The sequence below is a fragment of the Haliaeetus leucocephalus genome, unplaced genomic scaffold (assembly GCF_000737465.1).
Source record: "Haliaeetus leucocephalus isolate CR32 unplaced genomic scaffold, Haliaeetus_leucocephalus-4.0 Scaffold657, whole genome shotgun sequence".
Classification (NCBI taxonomy): domain Eukaryota; kingdom Metazoa; phylum Chordata; class Aves; order Accipitriformes; family Accipitridae; genus Haliaeetus; species Haliaeetus leucocephalus.
Window position 1 is genome coordinate 534720 of NW_010973093.1, and position 22780 is coordinate 557499.

A 22780-nucleotide genomic window follows, 5' to 3' on the forward strand; every position below is an offset into this window, starting at 1 on the left:
AGACAAAGGCTAGAAAGAGCACAGCTCACAGTTCCCAAGAAGACAAGTACAGCTGTTCCTCTTCTCCTGGTTACTTCTTGCCACGCACTGAATAGTGTGACCTGGAGATGCATCACCTGAAACTCAGCCAGCACAGGCACCAGACTTTTCAAAACACTGCTGTCTATGAAACCACTCCAGGGGACAAAGTTCCTACTGCTGCTGTGCATGCAAAATTATACTGACTGACCACAAATGTAGTATTTGCAAACAGAAGTCATTATATTTTTTCTCTTTAAATACTGGTTTTCACCCCTTATTAGTCAATCCAAATATCCTTAATCACTTCTCTTTGTATTGACTAGCTCCTCTGTTTGCTTTCTCTTCTCCCACTTTCTCACATTAGTCATTCACTTTCTATGTAATGACAAATGTGACTTAAAAGCATGTCAACACTTACCACTTACAAAGGCATACATTAAAAGAGATTTGTTAATACACTAGCAAAACATTCTAATATAGAAGTAGTCTGTAGCACCTTTGCTGATCATTTTCATATATATACACACATATACAGATATATATACACTGACTTCATCTGAAAATTGAGTTGGAGTTGCTAGCACAGGTGTGGCTTAAACTTTTATACCAGGTAGAAACAAATATCTTCACTTTCACATTCTCTGTCTTCCCACACCATTGCAATGTTAAAAGATTTAGCATTGCTGCATTTAGTGTAGCTTCTTTGCTCATCTTATTTAATGTGGTCATGGGCAGACATTTTACTACACCCAGCTGTGTGGTAGGAGAGATTATCAGCCCAACATGCTTGTCACTGATGTCACGTATTTGGTGAATCAGTCCATGTTCAATTTGCTTCATATGAAAACTGACTGCATTTGAGACAATAAAAAGATAACATCTGCTCACAGCCTGTTTCCTACCTTATCTACAGAAGAACCTCCATGCATTTAATTGCTTCAATAAAAGAAACACATATTTCTGCAGAGTCCATCTCCCCAGTTTATGATGTTTATGTACCTTTACCTTACGTATTTACATGATATGAACCACAATTGAATTCACTTGCAGCACTTATAATCATAGTGGTTTCACTGGAACTGTGCTAGTTCAGAATCATGTAATTGCTCTGCTTTGTGCTTAGACCAGGGCATTGTACAACCAGGGTAGAATTACCTGCTGCTGTTTTAATTCGCTCCTTCTTGGCTTCATTTTTTTTTCCCCAGGTAATTTATCCTACCACGCATGTTTTGTGCCCTCTTTTTACCTGTTCCCTCAGCTTTAAATCCTTCTGCCTTTTTACAAAAGGCAAAAAATCTCTTTCCATTGTCGTTCTTTAACCTAGGAGTTGCAACCCCCATACTAGAACTGAAACTAACTGAACCTTCATTCCTTCAGCATCTCTTCCTACCGAACACCCACCACCCCGAGGGACGCTGAGACCCAGCAAGCAGCTCCGTCCAGAGCTGGAACAGGCTGCCCAGGGAAGTCGTGGAGTCACCATCCCCGGAGGTGTTAAAAAAACACACAGACATGGCACTTCAGGACATGGTTTAGTGAGCACGGTGGTGTTGGGTTAACAGTTGGACTCGATGATCTTAAAGGTCTTTTCTGACCTAAATGATTCTATGATTCTATCCCTCGGCAAGCAAGCTGGTCAGCAGAGCCATGACCTGGGCAACAGCTCGGGGTTTATCCACGCTGAGCAAGCAACACCGCGACTAACTCCGGAGAACCTGGAAGGACGGCAGTATTGAAATTGAGCAGGGAAAAAATACATACACGTGAAAAATTCTTTAGTAAACAAACTAGTGAGCGAGGAAAGGTCAGCTCCTTTCCAGAGCAAAGCGTTTAAATACCAAAGTTTTGCCGTATACCGAAATCAGCGTCGAACGCCTCGACACACCTCGGTAACAGGTTAACACGATCCACGGGGAAGGAAACACCCCAGCAAGGCGCTCGCCTGCCGCCCCACAACCCGCTGGGCAGCGGACTGCCTTTCCATCTGCGACCGCCTCCCGGCACCGACCCCGGGGGCCCGCACACCAGGAGCCGCCGGCCGAGGAGGAGAAAGAAGGAGGAGAAGGAGGAGGAGCCGCCCCCGCCTGAGGAGAGCAACGCTCGGCCGCGCCACGCCCACAAGATGGCGCCCGCCGGGCCCCTGGTGCTGCCGCCGCTGGCTCGTCTCCACCCCGCGGGACGCGGCCGTGGGGCGGCCTCGCCGTGAGGAAGCGCTGCCCGCGCCCCGGGCTGCCGTGGGAGGGGAAGAGCCGAGCCGAGCCGAGCCGAGCGCGGGGTGTCTCACGGGCGCCGGGGGTTTAGCCGCTGAGCTTGGGGCGACACACGGCTGCCGGGCCCGGGATGGAGCTGGGGCGGCTGGAGTACCTGCAGGCCCTCGTCACCGAGTTCCAGGTGACAGACAGCCCAGGTAAACCCCGGGCACCGCTGCTCGCAGGTGCTCTTCACGTTGAGCGTGTTTCCTCACGCACCTGACGCTTCTCTGTTGCAGAGGCCAAGGAGCAGGTACTGGCCAACCTGGCCAACTTTGCCTATGATCCCAAAAACTACGAGTACCTCCGGCAACTCCAGGTCCTGGATCTGTTCCTCGATATGCTCGCCGAAGACAACGAGACCCTCGTGGAGTTTGCGATTGGTAAGGACCTCACCTAACAGCCTCGTAAGGGGCCGACAGGCCAGGGTTTGGTGGTTAATCCCCCCCCCGAGAGGGAGGTAGTTGTGCTGCAAGAACAGACCCACGCCATGCTGATAAGGCCTCCTTTAGTGGAGAACGAGCAGAATGGGGAGAGAGGTAGGAGGCAGGCATCTCCCCTTCACCCTAATAGAGCTGCTGTGCTTAAAGCTGCTTTCTAGAAAGGACTTCTTTTTCCCCTAGACTGTAAGTAAATATTATCTGAATGACTACTTAATGAAATCTCTCCTATAGAGAGGCAGTCATTAATGGTTAAATTTTGCCATGTATAAATGTACAGGTCCAATGTTATCATTCTGCTATTGACAACCAGTCTTCTAGAATACTTACTTGAAATTTTTTAAGTCCTCTGAGGAACTGCCTTATTCATGGTCTGAACATAAGCTAAGGGGACAGATCTAATCGTGAGTGACTCCATGAGATGATAATAAATTATTTGATTTTTAAGGTTTGTGGCTGAGCTATACCAGGATGTGGATGCATCTTAAAAGTTCCAAGCTCAAACATTCTCTGTCTCTTGGCTAGTACCGTTAGCTCTGTTCTCTGTTTTTCTAAAACACCTGCAATAAACTGCTGGCTTGTAGCCTCTGTTAGGGTTAAGTGATACTGGAATTCTTCATTTTCCGAAAGGTTATATCCAGCAGTAACAGTGCCCTCTAATGACATACAGGAGGAGGAATGTTCTGATGGAAAATCTCTGGAAAGAATCAAGAAAACGTTGCCTGGGAAGCTGTTAAGAATTTTCCATCCAAATCTCACAGATAATCTGGATGCTTATTTCTGTATTAGAAAAAGGGATCAGCAATGAATTTGAATCTTAGCATGAAAAAGGATGAGGGTGTGAAGAGTTTGTCTTGCATGTGTTGGACATTTTCTTTTGCTGTTTCAGGCGGTCTTTGCAACCTGTGCCTGGATAAAACTAACAAAGATTACATCTTGGAGGCAAATGGGGTAGAGTCCATAATCAACTGTCTCTCCAGCTCCAATGAGGAGACGGTCATGTCGGCAGTCACGACGCTGATGTACCTGACAACGCCACAGTCACGCCAGCAGACCACGGCTCTCCCAGTGGTGGAGTGCATGCTTCGCTTCTCTCTCTCAGCCAGCAGAAGGCTAAGCAATTTGGCAACCGTCTTCCTGGAGGATTACTGCACACCTCTGCAAGTGGAAGAGGCCAGGAATCTAAGCAAACACACAGCAGTGGGGATTCCTCTCCCCAAGGACTGAAGCTGTCAGAACAGTGTGGAGCTGTTGAGAGGGACACCCCCCTCTGTTTTCCTAGGCCTCTACTTTCTGCTCAGCAGGTGGAGGGTATATCAAGAACAACATTAAAGAGGGAAACTGGTCATACCAGCACTGGATTTTAGTTAATAGAGAGCACAGTGCAGCACTACAATGTCAGTCAGGCCAAGCACACATCTAAAACTGCAAGCAAATATTTAAAATAAAGCAAGTCATGGCTGTTGGAGAGCAGGTTGCCAAGTGCAGCCCAGCATCCAGCTTGGACAAATAACCTTCCCAGCAATTAGGGGGTTTTCTGCTTGGGTTATTGGGCAGCTTATATCCCGTCCAGTTCCTGACTGGTTTTGCTGCAGCTCTCTTCAGTGTCAACTCAAATAACTTTGAAACACCACATAAACTTCATTCCTCCTGCAGAAGAAAGGTGTTTCCCTGCCCTGGCAGTTTGCAATCTTACTGCATCCCTTTAGTACTAAATATGCCATCCTATCATCATGGCATAGACACCTGGCTAGTAAATCACTACACAGGGCAGGTTGTAGCTATACTATAAATCAGGTAGTGGAAAGTTATTTTTCTTTCATTACCACTGGTGAGAAAGGTGAAGATTAAAAAAAGGGCTCATGGCAGTCTGGCTCATGAGAACAGCTGTCTTGTAAAACCTTCTCTTAATAAAACATTAACTTAAACGCTGTGTAAACAGTTTTGTATAAGCTCATAAATATTTCTCTACAGCACTTGCAGCCCAGCCTTTGCCCACTCTTACTCACACACATGGGCCAGAAATTTAAGCCAGCTGGGTCTCCTTTCATTATCAGCCAATGACGCAAAAGGCAACCCAAAAGCCAAGGTGGCTAAATACATAAAATTTAAATGGGTTTGGCTGTTGAGCACAGTGCTCCCTGACAGACACCCACACTGTGTCTGCTCAAGTTTCAGAGCTTTACTTCTTCCTGTTTTTTTTCCCCTCCACCCCCAGTCAGCCCAAAACAAACAGGAGTGAGGTTTAAAGCACATGCACACAAGAAAAAAAACAAACCAACAACCAACCCACAACTGCTTGTATTTTATAGGTTCACTTCACCAACAGCAAACATCCAAAACTCTACAGCGATTAACTAACTGAATGCAAAGCAATCTTCCAGAAACCTGGAGAGGAGTCAGCTCTGCAGCATGTCTAACAGCAGCTCATTTCTTACTATAACTGACTCCCCTGTAGTGCCCCTGTCCAGGTGACAGTGCTCACTGCCTCCTGGGAATGGGTTTTCTCGTCAGTGGATGAGCTGGTTGTTCCCCCAGCAGTAGGAAGCGCACAGCATCCCCTTTTTGCTTTACTGCCTGCGCTTGCTTTCCAAGATGGCCTTCCAGTCATCCGCCCAGGACAGCAGCCTCCTGCGTGGTGCCTGCAGCTGGACGTGCCTGTTGTGGCAGCAGGTAAACAGGACGTGCTCCCAGCTCGGGTTCAGCTCTGTGCCTGAGGAGGGCAAGGGAGGAAAGCTGGAGTCATCTGGGGGGGGTTTCCTCCCCAGCTAGCAGCAAGCAATGCAAATGCTTTTCAAACCTCTAATGGTATCATTGTCATCAAACAGCAAGTCACCAGATACGACGGTCTTATCTCGGGTTAGAATAATCCGCTCCACAAACTCGGGTCCCAGGTGTTTTTCTACCCATTTATACTGTGGAGGCAAGAAATAAGATAGGAGAAAATTCTGCCATACTTTCAGTTTGCACATTGCTTAAGTCAGATCAGCCCTAGTACAGCAATTTTTCCCCTTGTAAACCTATGTCTGTGTCTACAAATCCCTGCCACAGAGACTGGCTGTGGCCCAGGACACTGATGTAACCTGTATGTTTAATGGCCTTCAGTCAGCACTGCGTTTGCCGTGCCTAATCATTGTCGAGTTTGCGAGCGGCACTGGCTGCTTGCCCAGAGCACAAATATTGTGCCCATCTAAGTCATTCCAGTGATTAAGGTGTCCCCCCCTCCATTCTTGTGCCAGTGGCAAACAGGACCAGTTCCAATGCTATAGCCTCCTCTTAGCTCAGCATTGGCCTCTTTCAGGATAGCTGGATATCTCAGGCTCCGGATTAGACAGAATAAGGTTTTGTCAGTTGAGGATTCTCCATTGTGGGATCCCCTGGGAATATCCCATCCCTGTGGGCCACGCTACAACAGTTCCTTTGCTATCACCTGCTGACACAGCTGGAGCAGCAGTGTGACACGCCAGCTCCACAAGCACAGGGCTTACGTGCCCCACAGCAAGGCTGGCATCAATCACATGGCACTCCGAAATTCCCTGTCCTGTGCTATTGCTCTGTATCTGGGCAGCTGCCTCTCAGACAGAGGGATCGCAAGGAAGCCTGGCAGCCTGCGCCAGCTACTGTCTTTATAAATGAATGACTCCGACTTGGGTGGTATGAAATAGCAAGCATTAAAACCAGTAAAATAAATTCTCTCCCACCTTTTCCACAATGCAGTGCTCGTATTTCCGGAGGGGACTTGTGCAAATAAAGACTTCAGTGCTGAAAAGAAACAGCCTTCATTAGCAGTCAGGGGAAAATGCATAAGATAATGGAAAATGGCTGCAGAGTGCAAAGCATCCTTACTCCTGCATGTGGATCATCTCCTGCATAGCTTCAAGGGCTCCTGGAATTGGATCCAACCCTAGAAAGAAGCCAGGCGATTCATAGACGCTGGCTACTTTAGCCTGCAAGAGACAGGAGGACTGTTAGCAATGCCCGTGCTTTTATCTGAGCTCTGTGCAAAACAGTTGCCCAGTCACCCCGTGTGTAACAGCTGTCAAAGGGCCAGCGCTTCAGAGAGTGAGGTGATGCTTTACACCCAGAGTGGATTATAAAGTTTCTCACCTTTAGGGTTCCAGGAAAAATCCAGCTCAGGCATACAAGAATGAGGAGTTACTCTCTGGTGGCTTGTTTGGAGTAAGGAGGCAGAGCTGATCCTGACCTGGCTTTGTTTCTCCAAGCAGCTTCATGAGTAGCACCAAAAACACAGTACTGATCTACAGCTCGACTAGCTGATGTCTGACAGGGAAAGCTCACGCCTTGCCACTTCCCAGCAGGTCTCTCTCTACTAACTCTTGTGAAAATCAAAGGAACAAGCTTGAGGATGCTGCTCCTCTTTCACATTTGACTGAAATTTGCTTATAGCTTAGGAGTTTACCACGGATGAGTGGGCAAACACATGTATTATCTAGTAGGCCTCTTTTCCTTCAGAAAAAGGGCAGTAAGGTGACCATGCTAATTACCATCCTCAGTGGAGGGGCCAGGTCAGCACACCTGCACACTTGGGATTAATCTTTTTAGACCGGAACAACTCAGCAAGAGGGAAGGAAGAGGACAGGAGAGCTACACTTCTTTGCTGCTTTCTGTGATTTTCAATCACACACTAAAATAACAGTTTTTAAAGGAGAAGATCTCGACTTCAGCACAGACATCTGCTCCTCGGTGGTAACGTGTTGGTGCAAAGTCTAGTCAAAAGAGTGTGAGACCGCAGCAGGAAACGTAAAGGTGGATCCCTCTGCTGCCCCAAGAACCTCTGGCTTCGTGAACTGACCTGTGCACCCCGCCTAGGCCCAGCTGGGCTGGGTTTGGTGGTGATAACGGGTGGCATCTTTAATCTCTAAAAGGAAAAGTAGTATTTCCAGGGCAATTCCTGCGCCTCTGGGTAGGACTGTCCTTCCTTACTGGTAAGACATTCTTGCACTTTTTATTGCTAGGAAGTTCACTGGTTTGAATCCATCTCTGGTTAGTTATTTTTAAAAATTGCTACCTGGTGACTGTTCAGTGGCCTGTGTTAAATCAGAGCATTTCACAGCAGACGACTCCCCTTATCACACAATCCATCATGACAAAATGCCCGCAGCAGCGTCCCAGCAGCGTTAAGGGCTGAGTCCACTTCCAGGCCTAAGTTCCATTCTCAAACAGAGAGGTTAAGCTTCCAATATCTCTTCTATCCTAAGACACGTGAATCTTACTTTCCCTGGGGTCATACAGTGAAATTCAGAGGTGCTGAGCTAGGATTTTTCCATGACCATTAAAGTTGTATGTTCACATGCCACCAAACAATTTGGAAAACTTACTACTCTGTAAGTATTCTTCAAAGGCAGGCTGGCAGCCTTTGCTTAGAAATTGTACAAGATTGCTTTATAGTCCATCTGATGGTCTCCTTGCTCTATATATCACCAGTGGAACATCAACATAAAAACCATTTCAATTAAGCAGCAATGAGGAGTCAGCACTGAACAAGTCTCCCATATCATGGTGCTCACTCAGCTATCATAATTTAGAAATACTCATAAATCAACAGCCAGGAATCTGGAAGCACTGCCTGATTTCACATGCAAATCAGAAGAGGTTACGGAGTGTAGGTGAAGATGTGGCAATCAGATCTGCCCAGATCTCTGTTTCCACGCAAAGCCTCACTGATCTCAGCAACAGTTCCCTGGAGCTCTTCCCAAGAAGATTCAATTACAGAATCAGGACTTGTGTCTGAAAGCTCTTTTATTCCTACAGCAAAACACCAGAAACCGGCAAGTTTCCACCACGTCACAAAAAAGTCTGGCTTTGCTGGAAAAAGAAATTTGATTTGATGAATCTTAGAACCAAAAGCCGTTTCTCGCCCCCCCCAAATGCTACTAGAAAAGGAAAGTAAAACAATTTTCTTTCCTCATTCTCATGCCATCATTGCTGAATATTTCCTTTTAACTTTATTAGCAAGATAACAATTTGGATACAAAACTGGAGGAATTACATCTATCCCTAAGCTTTCCCATTTGCAATACTTAAAAATAATTCTAGAAATTTTTGCCACTGCTGGAGATGTTGAATCCTTTTTTGAAACTGTCTGGGGCCAGGTAACACATCCTAAACACTTGGGAGAGAAATCCCCATCAACAAAATTGCTACACACACAGGAGGGCAGATAGACAAGTACAGCAAAGAAAGTCTTGAGCAAAATACTTTGTAAATGAAATGGATTTACAATGTGAAATTAATGATCAACTTACAATCAAAAAAGAAAGAAAAAGCAAAGTAATGGTTCAAGTTTCAAGAGGCAGCTGCTGAGGACTTAACAAAGCATCGACACTTAGTAAGAGGGCAATGTGGAAATCATTATCACAGTACTTCCCACACCCCGTCACGATAGTATCTTAACACACTGGCTGTTCATGGATAGACACAGCAGATACCTGCCACAAAGAGCGTCAGGCTGATCCCCCTCCTTTCAGCCGCTGACAAACTGCAGGTTGGGTTTCTCTGCACAGACAGGCGGCCCCGCAGATCCCTGTGCACCGCTGGCACAGGACGGACAAGCCACTCTCCGTGTCTGGGCTGCCGGTTCCTGCTGAAGCTTTTCCTGCAGCTGGGGACAAGGAGAGACCGTCTCCTGCAGGGATTCTCCTGCATCCCAGACGCCCTGGACCACTGTGGCAGAACTAACAAGGTCCCTATTTTTAACCAGCTGTAGTATTTACATAAAACCTGTAGGAGCTTCAAATCTTTAAAACTTTAAAGCTTTATTGTTCTGCCAAATGTACCTAAACCAGCCCAGAGATCCAGAGCTTACTAAACAGGTAGACAGACATACAACTACATAAACCTAATTTCCTTAGGAAGCCAGGCTAATAACAAACTGTAAGATAAGAGCTTTCTGCCACTGCTGATCTTTGTGGGATTCAAACCAGTTATCTGGTTATTCCATTGACACACCTAAGGTCTGGGAAGGAACAGGATGAGCATGAACCAAATTAGGGAATGGGAATGCCAGAAATAGAACAGAACACAACTTTCAGGACAGATCAGATCGTAGACCTTCCAAATAAGAACAAACAAAAAGCCATGACCCCTTAAATTACCTGCAGTTTTCTTGTCCCAGTATACCTAAATAGGATCACTTAAGGAATACTCACTTCAGCAATAAATCATGTTTGTTTATATAAAAGGATAAATAAATCATGCCTACTCCCTATATTTACAAGTTCCTAGTTCCAGGAAGTTTTGCGCATCAATAGTCATCAATTAGAGATCAGTCAGTTTGGAGCCTGTGGACATGCTGCCTGGACCCAGCACTCACATCCGACACACTGGTCCAGGACCCTGTACCTCGCTATGGAACAGGAGGGAAATTAATGTCAGTTGTCATTTCTTAGCGGTAAAAAAACCTACAGGATCAGTACAGGATCTTAAAACTAGCAATGAACTTCCCGGGGAAGGTGTATGGCACAGGCCTGGATTAGCATCCATTCTGTTTTTTTACAGAGTCCTCAACTATCCTGTGGTAATCAGAAGGAAGTGTGAAGTCTGGATTCACATGTTTAATTTTGCCTTGCAAATGTGTCTGATATTCATTCAGTCATTAGCAAACATTAAAAATAGCAACAATTTGCACGGATGTAGGGTGTACCACCAACTTTTTACATACTGTTCCAGATCACTTACCTACTGTGCACTTTGTCAGAGCATGCAGAGAGAATTATATAGATATGGGGTTTTATTAGCTGTACAAAACTCATATGTAATATTAATATTTCTTGTCCTGCTATGGAGCTACATTAACACCTGCAGAGTGCTCAGAGAGCTTTAGGTTAAGTTATTGCTATTGCTGCATAGCAAGAGCAGTTTACAAGTAGATAAAGAACAAGCTGAAGATGTTTCAGCAAATAGTTTCATCCAGTTAGTTTTATGACAGAGTCACTCATTGCCAACTCCCGCACACACATCTCTTTGTAAAGGGCTGGCAATCCTCCCGGAAGAAGTCACTAATTATTACTATACAAATTAAGGCTGCTATCATGAAAAAACCCTTTGTAGCACCCTCTTTAAAAAAAAAAAAAAATACCACCACCCAACCCTCCCCTCTGCTTTGCATATCCACAGTGGTAGGAAGAGGCCATTTCCTTTGCTCACAGCAGGGTACAAGGCGAGGCAGGGAGGGCAGGAAGAGCTTTTTAAACAAGGCGCAACCCCCCCATTTTCCAGCCGCTCCGCAGCGCTCCCCACTCCCCCCAAACCCTCCTTCGCAACCGGCCCCTGCCCGCCACGCTTACCCCCAAGTCCTCCCGCAGACAGCGGTACTGCTCCCGCACCGAGAAGCCCTTCCGCGCCACCAGTTCCACCCGTGGCTCCCCGGGGAAGCGGGAGCAGAAGCCCCTCAACACGGCTCCCTCGAAGTCGGCCAGGACACCGTCCATGTCCACCAGCACCCGCAGCGGGCCCGCCGCGCTGCCCATGCCGCTTGCCTGTGCCCGGTGACCGCCCCCGGGCTCTCCAATACACGCGAGAGCAGGGCGGACCTTCACAGCACCAATATGCATGAGCCTGGGCGGGGAAGGCGCTCCTCCGTGGGGATCCCCTCGCCCCACACCCGAGTGGGGACACGGGTGGGCTCTGTCGGTAACTGGGCTTACTTGCTAAGGGTGAAAAGGAGAGCGAGCGACTTCTCGGCACCTTTGCAGTGAAGGGTGGCTCCGGCTGCCGCGCTCCAACCAAGACAAAGAGAAGGGCGGACAGAAAGGCAGCTTCGCTCGGCCAAAGTCTCGGCAACCGTAAACGAGTATTAACAAGTTCCACTGGTTGTGGGGCTTGCAAAGGAAATATAATTTGATTATTTTCCTCATCCTAGGCCAGAAAACAGGTAAGCATGATTTACATGCAGCTCGTAGCCATACCACATGTCCTATCAGCTCTAAGGAACGCCACCCCCAGATGTAGGAGAGGAGGAGCACATGGAGCAAATCCAGTTTTATAGGTTAAGCACCTAAGGCCAGGGCTTCTCCAAAACTGATGTGGAAAGACAGGGTATTTTTAGGCACTGGTTCGTCCAGGAGGAGGGTGGAAAAGGCACACTCTCTCCAGTAGACACACCGGTTCTGTACAAATCCGCTGCTTTGGTTTATTGTGCGCAGATCCCCTTGAGGACAGTAGAGCTTCACAGTTTGGTCTCCCTCCCACCCCCTCCCTTATTAGGGCCTAATTTTTTTTATTTTTTTTTTTAATGAGGAGAAGAAACTTTAATTTCCTCTATTTTCTTGAGAGAAAAAAGTATTTTGGATAAAACGGATTATATATATCAAGCCATATTCCACACTTCTCTGATCTAGAAGATAAAAATGAGGAGGTAACTCAGACACTTTCTTCGTAGGAAGATGGCACATGATGGTGACCTCAAGCCAGGTGTAAGAGGTCTCCTCCTCTGCTGCGTTCCACCTCTATTAATAGAGTAGGGCAGGCTGGCTGAGACAAGAACAACTGAGAACAAAGCAAAAGCAAACCCATGAAATAAAACCCACACAGGAAACACTGCTTCAAAATTTCTATATTATTTACTTTTAAGCAACAGTCCAGCTTTGTGAAATTACAACACACACTTTAAAGGATGAGATTTTCACCTCATGGTCAAGCACCAGCATGATCATGCACAGCATTGAGTCAGTTGTAAAAAAAATGCCCTGTAATTTTTATTTATTTATACGATCCACTCCACCTTTACAGAATAAGGTCTGAATAAATCCCCTCCTAGCATTAGGCCAGGTGGCTCTGGTCATCAGCCCTCTATTTGGCACATACCCTGCTTCATAGTAGTCCAGTATCAAGATTTTTTTAATTTTTTTTTTTTTAAAGGCAGCATGGTGTACACTAACCACTTCATGATTTATATGGCACAGCAGGGCACAAGGCATTTACCACATGCAGTCAATGAAGCCTTTTAGATCCCCAAATCCCACATGTGGAGGAAGGGACTGCTCTTGCTGATTGTTTGCTGGCCTGTTTAACCAGGATTCTAGACCCTTGTAAAGCTAAGGGGTTCTAAAAAAAAAACTCAGTACCAAAACCCTCTAAGCACACTTAGAACCAAACTACTCTCCTTTGAATTACATTACTATACTTCATAAAGCTTTCCCTCAAGTCTATCACTAGAAAACACTCATGTCACTTCCAGCAGATCTGGGGGAAACACAGGACAGAAGTGGAAAAAAAACCTTGATCTCAAAAAAAGATGGAGTACATAAAGTGCTTCTTTTTAATGAAAGAAATTCGAGATGTACAGTCAGGCTCAAGTTGTGCAGTTCACAAGCATGGGGGAAAGAAACAGACACGAGTTCAAAACAGTCAGGAAGGGAAAGGTTTAACCGAGGACTAGGCTGGACTTGCCACCAGGTGGATTTCTCCTGGACGGTGCAGGTGCTGGTGCTACTGGGCTAGGAACAGGTGCAGCAGGCAGGGATTTTTCTTCATTCTGACCTGGGGCAGCTTCTACATCAGCCTCAGTGTTTTCTAGAAGAAAAGAAGCTTTTAAAGTGTTTGATGCAGATGATGAAAGCCAGATGTTTTGCTGGCTTAGACAGAAGATCAACTCCTGTAAGTTTTCTCCAGGCTTACAGACACACTCAGAGTGCTGCTGTAACCTGCTGGCAGGGCAGACTTCAGCCTTCTGAAGTGTTTTTCAGATGCACTCTGATGCCTTACAGTTCAGTTCCAAATATTCAAGAGCCACATTCACTCAGCTGCTATTAGGGGACCCCAGCAATTTTTTTTTTTAATGACAAGCAGTTTAAGTCTCATACACCTTATTCGTCAGTGTATGACTATGACAATTGTAGCTCGAAGTCTGAGCAGGTGCTGGAAACAGAGTCACACAGAAGCACCAGTACTTGTGAGCAGGAGCTCAGATTTAAACTACATTCCCAATTTCATAACTAGAGGGAAGAGGATCTGACAGACACTTCTGAGGCTTCACAGAGAACAGACTAGGGAACAGCCATGCATGGGTAGGCTCCAATAGTACATTCCCTTGAAAGCACATGATAGTTTAATCTCTTTTAAATACTTCTGAACAAAAGTGAAGACAGGACACAGAAGGAATTCTTCACAGGAAGCACTTTAGACATGGTAGCAAATAACTAATGTATCTGCTTCATTGACAATTAATTAATGAGCACAGCAAGTACATTAGCATCTCACATTTTTATAGAGTAACACAATCAGTTATGAGCCAAAGGCCCAAATATCAGCACCAAGTAGCCCCCTGATACTTGGAGGGGGGGTGGGGTGTGAAGGGAGTGGAGCTTCACCACCAGCTCTGTGAAGATGTACTTCATCTGTTTTTGACAGACCCCTTAGTTTCATCTAATGATCACTAGTTCTTGGTTTGGAGGATTCAGGGAACAGCTGCACATTCACCTTAACCACCACCTTCATGATTTAATAAAACTTGATTGTATTCCCTCTCCCCCAGCCTTCTCTTCAAACTGAAGAGGCACAGCCATTTTAGTCTCTCCTCATAAGGCAGCTACTGCACCCCCTTACCTTTCCCATCACCTTCCTCTGCCCCTTGTTTACCTTCACTACAACCTTCTGGTCTTTACATTTCAAGGACTGTATACACAAACAGTGATATGCCCACATTTTGAATTACAGAGGCAAAATTATGTCATTTCCCGTTCTCTGATGACATTCAATATTTGGCTGGCACCTCCAAGCATTTCAGAGAACTTTCAGTAATAAGACTCAAGGCAGATCCCGAGTTAACTGCTGCACAGAGCTGAACACAAGACTGGCACAGTTTAGGTGTTGGGGTTTTTTTCCCCCTAGATGCATTACTTTATACTTACTTATACAAAGATTATCCTGCCACCTTTTTATCTGCCTATCTTATTTAGTTGAGTCCTTGTGACAGTGAGATTTTCTCACCATCAGCACAATTTGACTACTTGAAAGAGCTAATACCACCAACAAAATTGAAGACTTCACTGTTCATTACCTTTTCCAGGTCACAGACGAGAGCACCGAATAAAACTAGCCCCAGCATCACTTCCCATAGCTCATTTTTCCAACATGAAAAGCAATCACTAAGCCCTTACCCTTTGCCTCCTATTTAGCTACTTTCCTATCCACAGGAGCAGCTTTCTTCCAATCCTGTGGCAACTCTGTTTATTTTTTTTTTAAATAATCTTTGATGCAGAATTTTATCAGAAACACTGAAAACCCACTTGTGTCCACTGAACCCCCTGTATCCATGCTTACAATAATCTCAAAGAACTCCAGCTGCTTAGTATAGTCTCCATGCAATCAGAAATAATCTACAATATAAGTTCTCTGCTGTATTCATTAACTCACAGGCACATCTGAACAAAATGGTTAATATGAAGTTTTAAGCTTGAAGCTTCTGTAGCTCAGGCGTACACTGCCTGCTTACTCAGCAAGTGGAGAACAACTGTGGCCATGCCCACTGTTCATACAGCCCTGAATGCTCCATTGTCTGTGCCTTCAGCAGTACTCATGATGATGATCTGTGCACCAAAGGCCAGACTCCACCTTCCTGTGTATCATGTAAAGTCAGTCATTGGTGACAGTCAATTGAGTGCTGTCCAGTTCTCCTTAGCTAGTCACATTCATTAAGTACACAGTGCTAACTGAATCACAAAAGAAACAAGAATTACTATCACGGGAGACTTTGGAAGAAGTTTCTGCAGCATTTAGAGGCTCATGTAGCCAGCCGATATACACGTTAGTACTTTCCACATAATCAAGGTATAGATAAGTTTGACAACCTAATAACTAAAGTGGTAAATGCAACAGAGTCAGATCAAATGTTAAAGTTCTTCCCTTATCAGAAAGGGTATAATCTCTTAAACAGCTTTCTACTGAGTATACTGCAAACCACTGGAAACTTTGACACATAGAAAGGAACTACAGCTTGCAAATAGGAAGCAAGAACACTACTGCAAAATGAACAAGTTTTCTTCCCCTGGACAGGCATTATTAATAAATAGGTGTACCCCACCTGAAACCTACTTGGGGCTTTATAATCAGTCACATACAGAAAATAATTTCCAAATTCAAGAGAATAAACTTTTTTTAATGATGGAAACCTATTAAGAATCTAGTTATGCTGTGAGCTTGTAAGCGGACAGTTTTTACTTGAAGGTGTGTTCATTCAGCCCCTTTCAAACCCAGAGACAGGTCTACAACACTGAGTACAAAGTCACACGTGTGACAGGTGGGATGCTCACCAGCTCATGTCTGCTATCTCACACAGCAGAGTATTGAGTGGTGGAGTGACACAGCTAGCTCAACAAGACTCTGTGCTCCATTAAGCTATGATACCTAAAGCTACCACTGGTAGAAATTAATTTAACAATCCATCAAGGTTCACAGGTATCTGCCACAGACACCATTTCCAGGAAGCATTAACTTTCTACTCCTTCCTAAGTACCATCAGTGAAAGTTTAATGTTCAAACTTTTGCCTGTCATTTTTATTTCATCTTGACCATCTTCAAAAATGTAATTTTTAGTCATGGCCACAACAGTAGACAATCCCAGTTACCTTCCAGTAATGCCTTTTTTTTTTTTTAAAAAAAAAAAAACAAAACCCCAAAAAACCCAACAAAAAAACCAAACCCAAAAAAACCCCAACACCTCCCAGCAAACATTTACTTGTTACTTGATAAGAACTTCCTTCACTGTCACCTACCAGAAACAACCCAAAAGCCAATAAATATGAAACCTGTGAAAACATGAACTTTTTCTAAAAGTCAGGAATATCACTTTGTACTCAGAAGTTTGTCAGCTATTGCTAACCCAGACAGCCCTATTTCTGCTTCCTCCCATCCCATCTCTTCTCACCTCACCACCGCCTACAGGCTCTCATCTGGCCCCATGGTGAGCTGGTTTAAGCAAGTACCAGGAGAAGCAGCAGAGCCCTTAGATCAGTTTACTTCTATTATCAAACCACATCCTCCTACTCAAGACATAAACTCTAAATGCCTACAGTGCTAATTAGGATCAGACAGGCATGGGAAAGAAGTACTAAAGAAGCCTGTATAGTTTGATTAGAAGCAGCCTGCTAAAGAAGCAAGACTTAATTTGGGCACAGATACAGCTCAGAGGTAGTTAAAAACATTCTGGAAAAACTCTCAGCCTCCCAGCAGAAGTCTTTTCAGGACATGGAACTGCTAATGGCTTTAGTGATCTCCCACAACTCTTAGGTGTTGAAAGTAGCACTTAGAAAGCATGCAGTCAACATACACATTCCTCTCATCAGGAAGTAAGCTATTCTTAAGGTGAATCTTACAAAGGAGAGATTTCCAGCCTCAGAGCTAGAAAAAACACTTCAAGGTTAACATGCATGCTGCTTGGGGAAATGTCTCTGTTTACATGAAATTTGCAGTATGCATATGAACTTCCTTGGCAAGAATCAGCATTTAAAAAGCAACAGGAACTTAGAAGCTAGTTAATGCAGACACTTTCAGATGCAGTAGCTGGGTTTGATCATTTCTGTGAATGTAGCGTTTGCTGTATGAGAAGACAACGGGAAAGAAGTAAATTGCTAAACTAAAATCAATTAAGTTGATGGTACTATTTAATTATAAGAACAGCCATACAGTATCCACCTTGCCTTCTAGTACTTAAACAAATCTCAACACCAACTGCTGCTGGCAAAATAAATGAACAGGACTGTTCTCATTTTTAAGCTGATGACTAACAGGCACTCCACCATTTCATTCCATAACCACACTTCCACTGAAGTAGTCAGGTCACTTTATTGATTTGATGGATTCAATGGACAACCCCAAGCTCCCTCTCTCCTAATACATGACCATTTACATATCCTACATCCTCTTCTATTTCAAAAGTGCCTAACTGCAAAAGGCTTTTACCAGAAGAGTCCAAAGGAGTTACTCACCAGAAGTTTCACCACCACCATCTCCTCCCTAGAAGAGAGAGAAACACATTATATCTCACACTTCACAATGTATTTTCCCCTTCCATCAACAGGGTACTCAATACTCCACATTACGACCACGGTGGTGGGGGACACTGCTCTATCTAGTGACACTTTGAGTGACAGACCCAATGAAGCACTTTTAGACCAGCAATGGGCTCTTAGGGACAGATATCAGAGTGGCACAGTGGGTTCTACATACATATTTCTGCAGATTAATATTATGGGTTTCTAAGCGCCAATTCTTATGGAGTGACTAATATAATTTCATCAGCTGTTTAACTTCTAGAAGTATGTTAGGTAAATAGACAGATACTACTGCAGTAATCCTGACAACCTGTAACGCAGCATACTTGTTATTCCCACACTCTGAAGGACATGGGTCAGCAAGAACACTTTATTATATACAGCAGCCTAAATTAGGCAGCACTGACAGTAACCAGAACATTGTAACTGCTGAGCAGTAGTTACAAGAATGTTATACTGTAAACAATTAGCAATAATTCAGTGTCCCCTCCTTTCTACCAAGTGACTCTTTCCAACAACAAACATTTAACTGTTAGCAAGGCCAAGAGCATTTGTTCTATCCAGGATATTTAACTTCATTTGTGAAACAGAGATCAGCTTTTTGCAATGTTACTGATAAAGTTTCCGTCACCACATAAACAGCTAAACATTCTTTTCATACTGAAGCTGTTCACAGGCTGCAACTTGACACAAAGATACAGAAAGTCTTCCAGCAGCAGCCAAAGTTCCTCAATGGCATGAAGTTTCATCAACTTTCATAGATAAAACATTGTTAATTACATAGTGTAACTGCAGTCATCAGGATATAAACACACAGAAACTCACACAAATACATTGTCTTAAATCTCAAACTGGGCTACAGTACACTAGCTCCAGCTTCTGCTGTTTGTAGCTCTAACTAATGCATAAAATTAAAGTATTCTGCATTGGAAGAATCTGTTTGCAAAGCTGAGAACCACAGTATTTAATACAATTAAGTAGAAAATAGAATTAGACTAAAGAGTTTGTCTTCTGTGGTAGCAGCTATAAATTTAATCTCACTTACATTTGCTAAATTGTAACAAGACATTTTCTGCAACAAAGAACAGTTTCATGGCTCAAAGCGCCTATTAATAACAAAAATAGGTTGTGATGGTGGATGCGCATTATCAAAATAAAACTTGCTCTTTATAATCCATGAGGCAAAAGGTATCTGCCACAACATTTGAGATCAACGATTTACCTATGCAGCTCTTTTCAGAAAACCTAAAGCTGGAGAGCTTTAAAGAACTAGGTTTCTTTTTTTGTTCCCCTCTAGAATTTGTTTATGCAAGTACAGCCTACCTAGGTTCCTGTTTTTTCTAAGTTCAGAGGAATTACTATACTTCCATCCTGGTGTTCCTATTAAGTGTAATCATACATCTAGGAAATCCCACATTAACACTACAAATAGTGCTCCATATTGCTACCAAGTAGACAGTATATATAGAAATTAACACACCTGATGGTATTATTAAAAACAGTGACAGAAAGAAAACAAGCATTCATGCTATTGAGGTAAGTACTTGTTGGGATGTGAAACCAAGTCCTTTGTCAGATCCAGACAGAGTTTGTTGTAGGTAACTACTGTTTGTAAAATCTGTTAAAACACACAATTACACACATGGCTGAAGCTGGATTTCACACCACTTCATTACTGTCTCATCAATAAGAAGAGTTAAGAGCTCTAGAAAGTGGTCCTTTTAGAAAAATCCAGCCCTTCATTAACATACTGTAAGTCTATCACATGGAAAAGAGAACCGTCAGGAAAAGAACAGATTTAAGAATAAGGCTTCAAATCCTACAATGCTTCCAACTTTGTGAACATTGGTGATAAAGCGTACAGAGTGGGAATTGTCCCATTATCACACTCTTCATACTTAATGTACTGACCTTGGGATCTACAAAGTCTCCACAGTTTGCATCAGTTGAGTTTCTTCTTTGTGGTCCAGATGATTCACAGTCATCTCTGATTTCACCTGGCTTAGTCCCTAGGAGCCAAGATTGATTCTAATTAGGTTGCAAGATAAACTTCCTGGGAAAGCAGAGCATAAATAGTCTGGCATTTACAGGGGGAGTTGGGTGTTTAGGGTTTTTTTGTTTCTTTTCTTTTTTTTCTTTTTAAATTAAAGCTTTACCATTCTAAGTAGTCCTGGTCCTTTAGATAATAACTCACAAATTACTGTCTTACAACAGCATCTCATGCAGTTGAGGGTGTCATTTAAACAGATGGAAGCTAGCGTCCCAAGGCCATCCATACTGGCAGTGCTCTGCAGAAATGGAAGCTTAATCCCAGCTGCAAGTACAACACAAAGCTAAACTTCCTCTCAATAATCAAGACCAATCAGTGCTACTCCAAATACCAAGACACAAGTTCACCTTACTGTGACTTGATTAACTTGGAGAAATTGCATCCAAAATACAATTGTCTGCTTGCAACACCTATGCCCAAGACTTGCATAAAAAAACCTCTCTGGAAGCACTTCAAAATGAGAAATAAAAAACCCCATGCAAGTAGACATCGTTTATCGCCCTAAACTACCAAGTAGGGAGCAAACCCTGGTTTCCACGCTGAGCCACCAGCAGCTTCAGGCTGATACAAAAAATGAATTACTGCATGCCAACATATCTGGAAACAAAGCACTACGTTCTTACCCGATGATTTAGCCCAGGAAGGTGGGTTTTCTTCAGGAGTTCCAAAGATGCTGGATGCCATTTTGTTCCTTCGCACAGGTTGTTCTTTCGGTTCATCAAAACCCAAGGAAAAGTTGGACCCGCCACCAGGAGGACGCAGCACTCTGGAGAGAGAGTCAGCTTTATAACCTTGTGTGTACCATTACCACTACTAAGCTGCACTCCAACATATAAAATGAGACTAAAAAACAAAGAGATGGTTGTTGGCTCTTGTAATGGGACAGTCATACAGTCTAAATTCTGTCCAAACTGAAACTATGCGAGACGACTGTATTATGCATTGGCTTTTAACAAATGACACAGACCATCATGTCTTCAGTGCATAATTTGAACTAGGAAGGTAAGCTGCCTGCCAGCATTCAATCCAGGCACCATATCTCCACTACTCTTCTCTTTAGCAACACCTACAAAAATAAAATACTCCTGCACCGTACTTGTGCCCCTGCTTCATCTGGTGTCAACAAAAGCTGGTGCTACCAGTCTTCAGTCTGAGCCAATTAAAAAAAAAAAAAAAAAAAAAGGATGTGGGCATGTCAAATTTCAGCTTTTTTAAGAGAACCTTGTGAAAGCTAACATTAATTTTCAAACTGGCAGCATAGCAAAGACTAAAGTTTGGCGCATGAGCCAAAGTGCTGGTTGCATCACTGATGACTGGGGGCTGCAGTATCTAGATTTGTTTTGTCAGAAAAACCCTCAAGTCCGTATCATGCAACTAGACTTCCAAAGTGCAATTAAACAGTTTTAAGTTAGACTATTATTAGGAGAGACACGTGTACAAAGCTCCAGATACATAACCTAAATCTAACAATCTTCTATTAGACAGACGCAAAAGAAGCCTGCTCAGTACTTCATGAGCAATATTGTGGTCTGCTTTCCAACTTGCAGAAATCAACCAAAATTAGCAACAGCAGCAAAATAAATCTTTAACTGTAAATTCCTTCAGATCTTATTTTCTTAAGCACGAGGTCTTTTCAAGGCTGATGTGTTAGCTGGAGAAGCCAGACAAAAGCCAGGAGAATAAAAATGTATAAGGCCATATGAGAACTGTCACAACCCTCAGAGAGATGCGAGTACACCAACAGAACGGGGCTTTCAAGATATCCAGTGCTCCAAAATAAAGACCAGAACAAGCTAGGCATGGTGCACACTTCCTCTTCTTTACAAATAATTTAATAAAGTTAAAACTTTGCAACAGAAAACAGCATACAGCTTGTTAATGCACCAAACCTCGGAATTCAACACAAAGAACATGTCTCATTTTACAATATCACCATCAGTAAAAGCATTCAGATCTTTAGAGACTTTGTGCTTATTACATTCCAGATGCAACACAAAAACACTTCTCCAGCCTACAGAGCTCAAAAAACACAACAGCAAGAAAAATTCACAAAGGTGCGTAGCATGGATATTTAGTGTTACTTAACTAGCAAACTACTTTTCCTTACAAAATTCTTCTCCAAAGTTCTAATTACTAATGCTCAGCTGCTAATGGGAGGATCCCAGGAGACTGTATAGTATGTTTTAAAAACCCAAGAACGTTTTTATGACTTGCTTTGTCTTCCTTCTGAATTTAGAGATATGGTGTAATGATCTTGAATCCCTCCCTTATCTTTTTCCAGAGGAAATGTCACCGTGTACAAGGTTTATTTTCCTAGTTACATCTGTTACACTTACTAATTTGAAGAACAGTCTGTTCAAAGAAGGGCTTGCTCCCAGATCTCAGATCACCTTTATTTTACCAGAGCAGTGAAACCGGTACTCTCTTAACGGCACAACACTTTCCACTGACAGTCTTAACGAAATTAACAGAAGAGGCAATTGAAGGAAAAAAGCCATCACTCAAACCGTTAAAAAGGAATAATCCCTCTTGCCAACCTTGGCTAAAGGTTGACAGATTTTATTAGAAGCCTCTCACAGCCTCAAGATGTTGTAACGTGCTTAATCAAAGCCACATTTAACACTTCAAGCAATAAACTGCTCTTAAAATTGCACCTGATACCCAGTGATGTATACTGAAAATTCATCCACAGGCTCCCTCCAGGAAGCACTTTTGTAAAGGGCTCGGGGTTTTTTTTTCGCTTTAAAATGCACCCCAAAGAGCCAGAAGCAAACAGGAAGCATCTGCTTTGTCAGGCCAAAACCTTACGGGGGAAAAAAAAAAAAAAAAAAAAAAACACGAAAGCTTGAAAACCCGACACGATCCTCTCCAAGCCAGCTGTTACTCCTGCAGAAACGTGGGTGCCCGACAGAGTGCCGCGCATCTCTTCCAGACGTACCTGCCAAGTTTTCTTTGTTTCGAGGCAGGCCACGGCTCCCTCCCCACCCCCTCCGCTTCCCAGCCCCCGTC

The 22780-nt window shown here is 43.7% G+C and overlaps 3 protein-coding genes across 5 annotated transcripts in view; 1 reads left to right on the forward strand and 2 right to left on the reverse strand.

The window, feature by feature from the left end:
• Positions 1-2223: 2223 nt before the first annotated feature.
• On the forward strand, positions 2224-4150 carry ARMC7 (armadillo repeat containing 7). Its single transcript, XM_010579302.1, has 3 exons — positions 2224-2428; positions 2510-2653; positions 3600-4150. The coding sequence occupies exons 1-3, from the start codon at positions 2362-2364 to the stop codon at positions 3935-3937; spliced, it is 549 nt and encodes a 182-aa protein (XP_010577604.1). The 5' UTR covers positions 2224-2361; the 3' UTR covers positions 3938-4150.
• A 1089-nt stretch (positions 4151-5239) lies between these two features.
• NT5C (5', 3'-nucleotidase, cytosolic) lies at positions 5240-11889 on the reverse strand. Of its 2 annotated transcripts, XM_010579303.1 has the most exons (5): positions 11017-11889; positions 6557-6657; positions 6412-6472; positions 5511-5625; positions 5240-5423 (listed from the first exon to the last, which is right to left on the reverse strand). In XM_010579303.1, exons 1-5 carry the CDS (start codon positions 11281-11283, stop codon positions 5281-5283), a joined length of 687 nt encoding a protein of 228 aa, XP_010577605.1. In that variant the 5' UTR covers positions 11284-11889; the 3' UTR covers positions 5240-5280. The 2 variants fall into 2 exon arrangements, with proteins under 2 accessions (XP_010577605.1, XP_010577606.1); XM_010579304.1 differs by lacking the exon at positions 5511-5625 and having other exon boundaries at positions 5240-5415.
• A 377-nt stretch (positions 11890-12266) lies between these two features.
• HN1 (hematological and neurological expressed 1) overlaps positions 12267-22780 on the reverse strand; it is a 10979-nt gene continuing 465 nt past the window's right edge. Inside the window, exons 2-5 of one of the 2 annotated variants that reach the window (XM_010579305.1) lie at positions 20395-20537; positions 19633-19730; positions 17656-17683; positions 12267-13258 (exon numbers count right to left, since the gene is read on the reverse strand). In XM_010579305.1, the coding sequence (XP_010577607.1) occupies positions 13095-13258; positions 17656-17683; positions 19633-19730; positions 20395-20537 (433 nt within the window). In that variant the 3' untranslated portion in view covers positions 12267-13094. The remainder of the gene's footprint in view (positions 13259-17655; positions 17684-19632; positions 19731-20394; positions 20538-22780) is intronic. The other variant, XM_010579306.1, reaches the window with a different exon arrangement.

Excerpts from the sequence above, each read along its gene's own strand:
- NT5C (XM_010579303.1), bottom strand. The coding sequence starts at position 11,283 with ATGCATATTGGTGCTGTGAAGGTCCGCCCTGCTCTCGCGTGTATTGGA. Across the intron at positions 6,658-11,016 it reads GTCTGCGGGAGGACTTGGGG|GCTAAAGTAGCCAGCGTCTA; the intron begins GTAAGCGTGGCG and ends TGTCTCTTGCAG. Across the intron at positions 6,473-6,556 it reads GAGATGATCCACATGCAGGA|CACTGAAGTCTTTATTTGCA; the intron begins GTAAGGATGCTT and ends GTTTCTTTTCAG.
- ARMC7 (XM_010579302.1), top strand. The coding sequence starts at position 2,362 with ATGGAGCTGGGGCGGCTGGAGTACCTGCAGGCCCTCGTCACCGAGTTC. Across the intron at positions 2,429-2,509 it reads CCAGGTGACAGACAGCCCAG|AGGCCAAGGAGCAGGTACTG; the intron begins GTAAACCCCGGG and ends TCTCTGTTGCAG. Across the intron at positions 2,654-3,599 it reads CCTCGTGGAGTTTGCGATTG|GCGGTCTTTGCAACCTGTGC; the intron begins GTAAGGACCTCA and ends TTGCTGTTTCAG.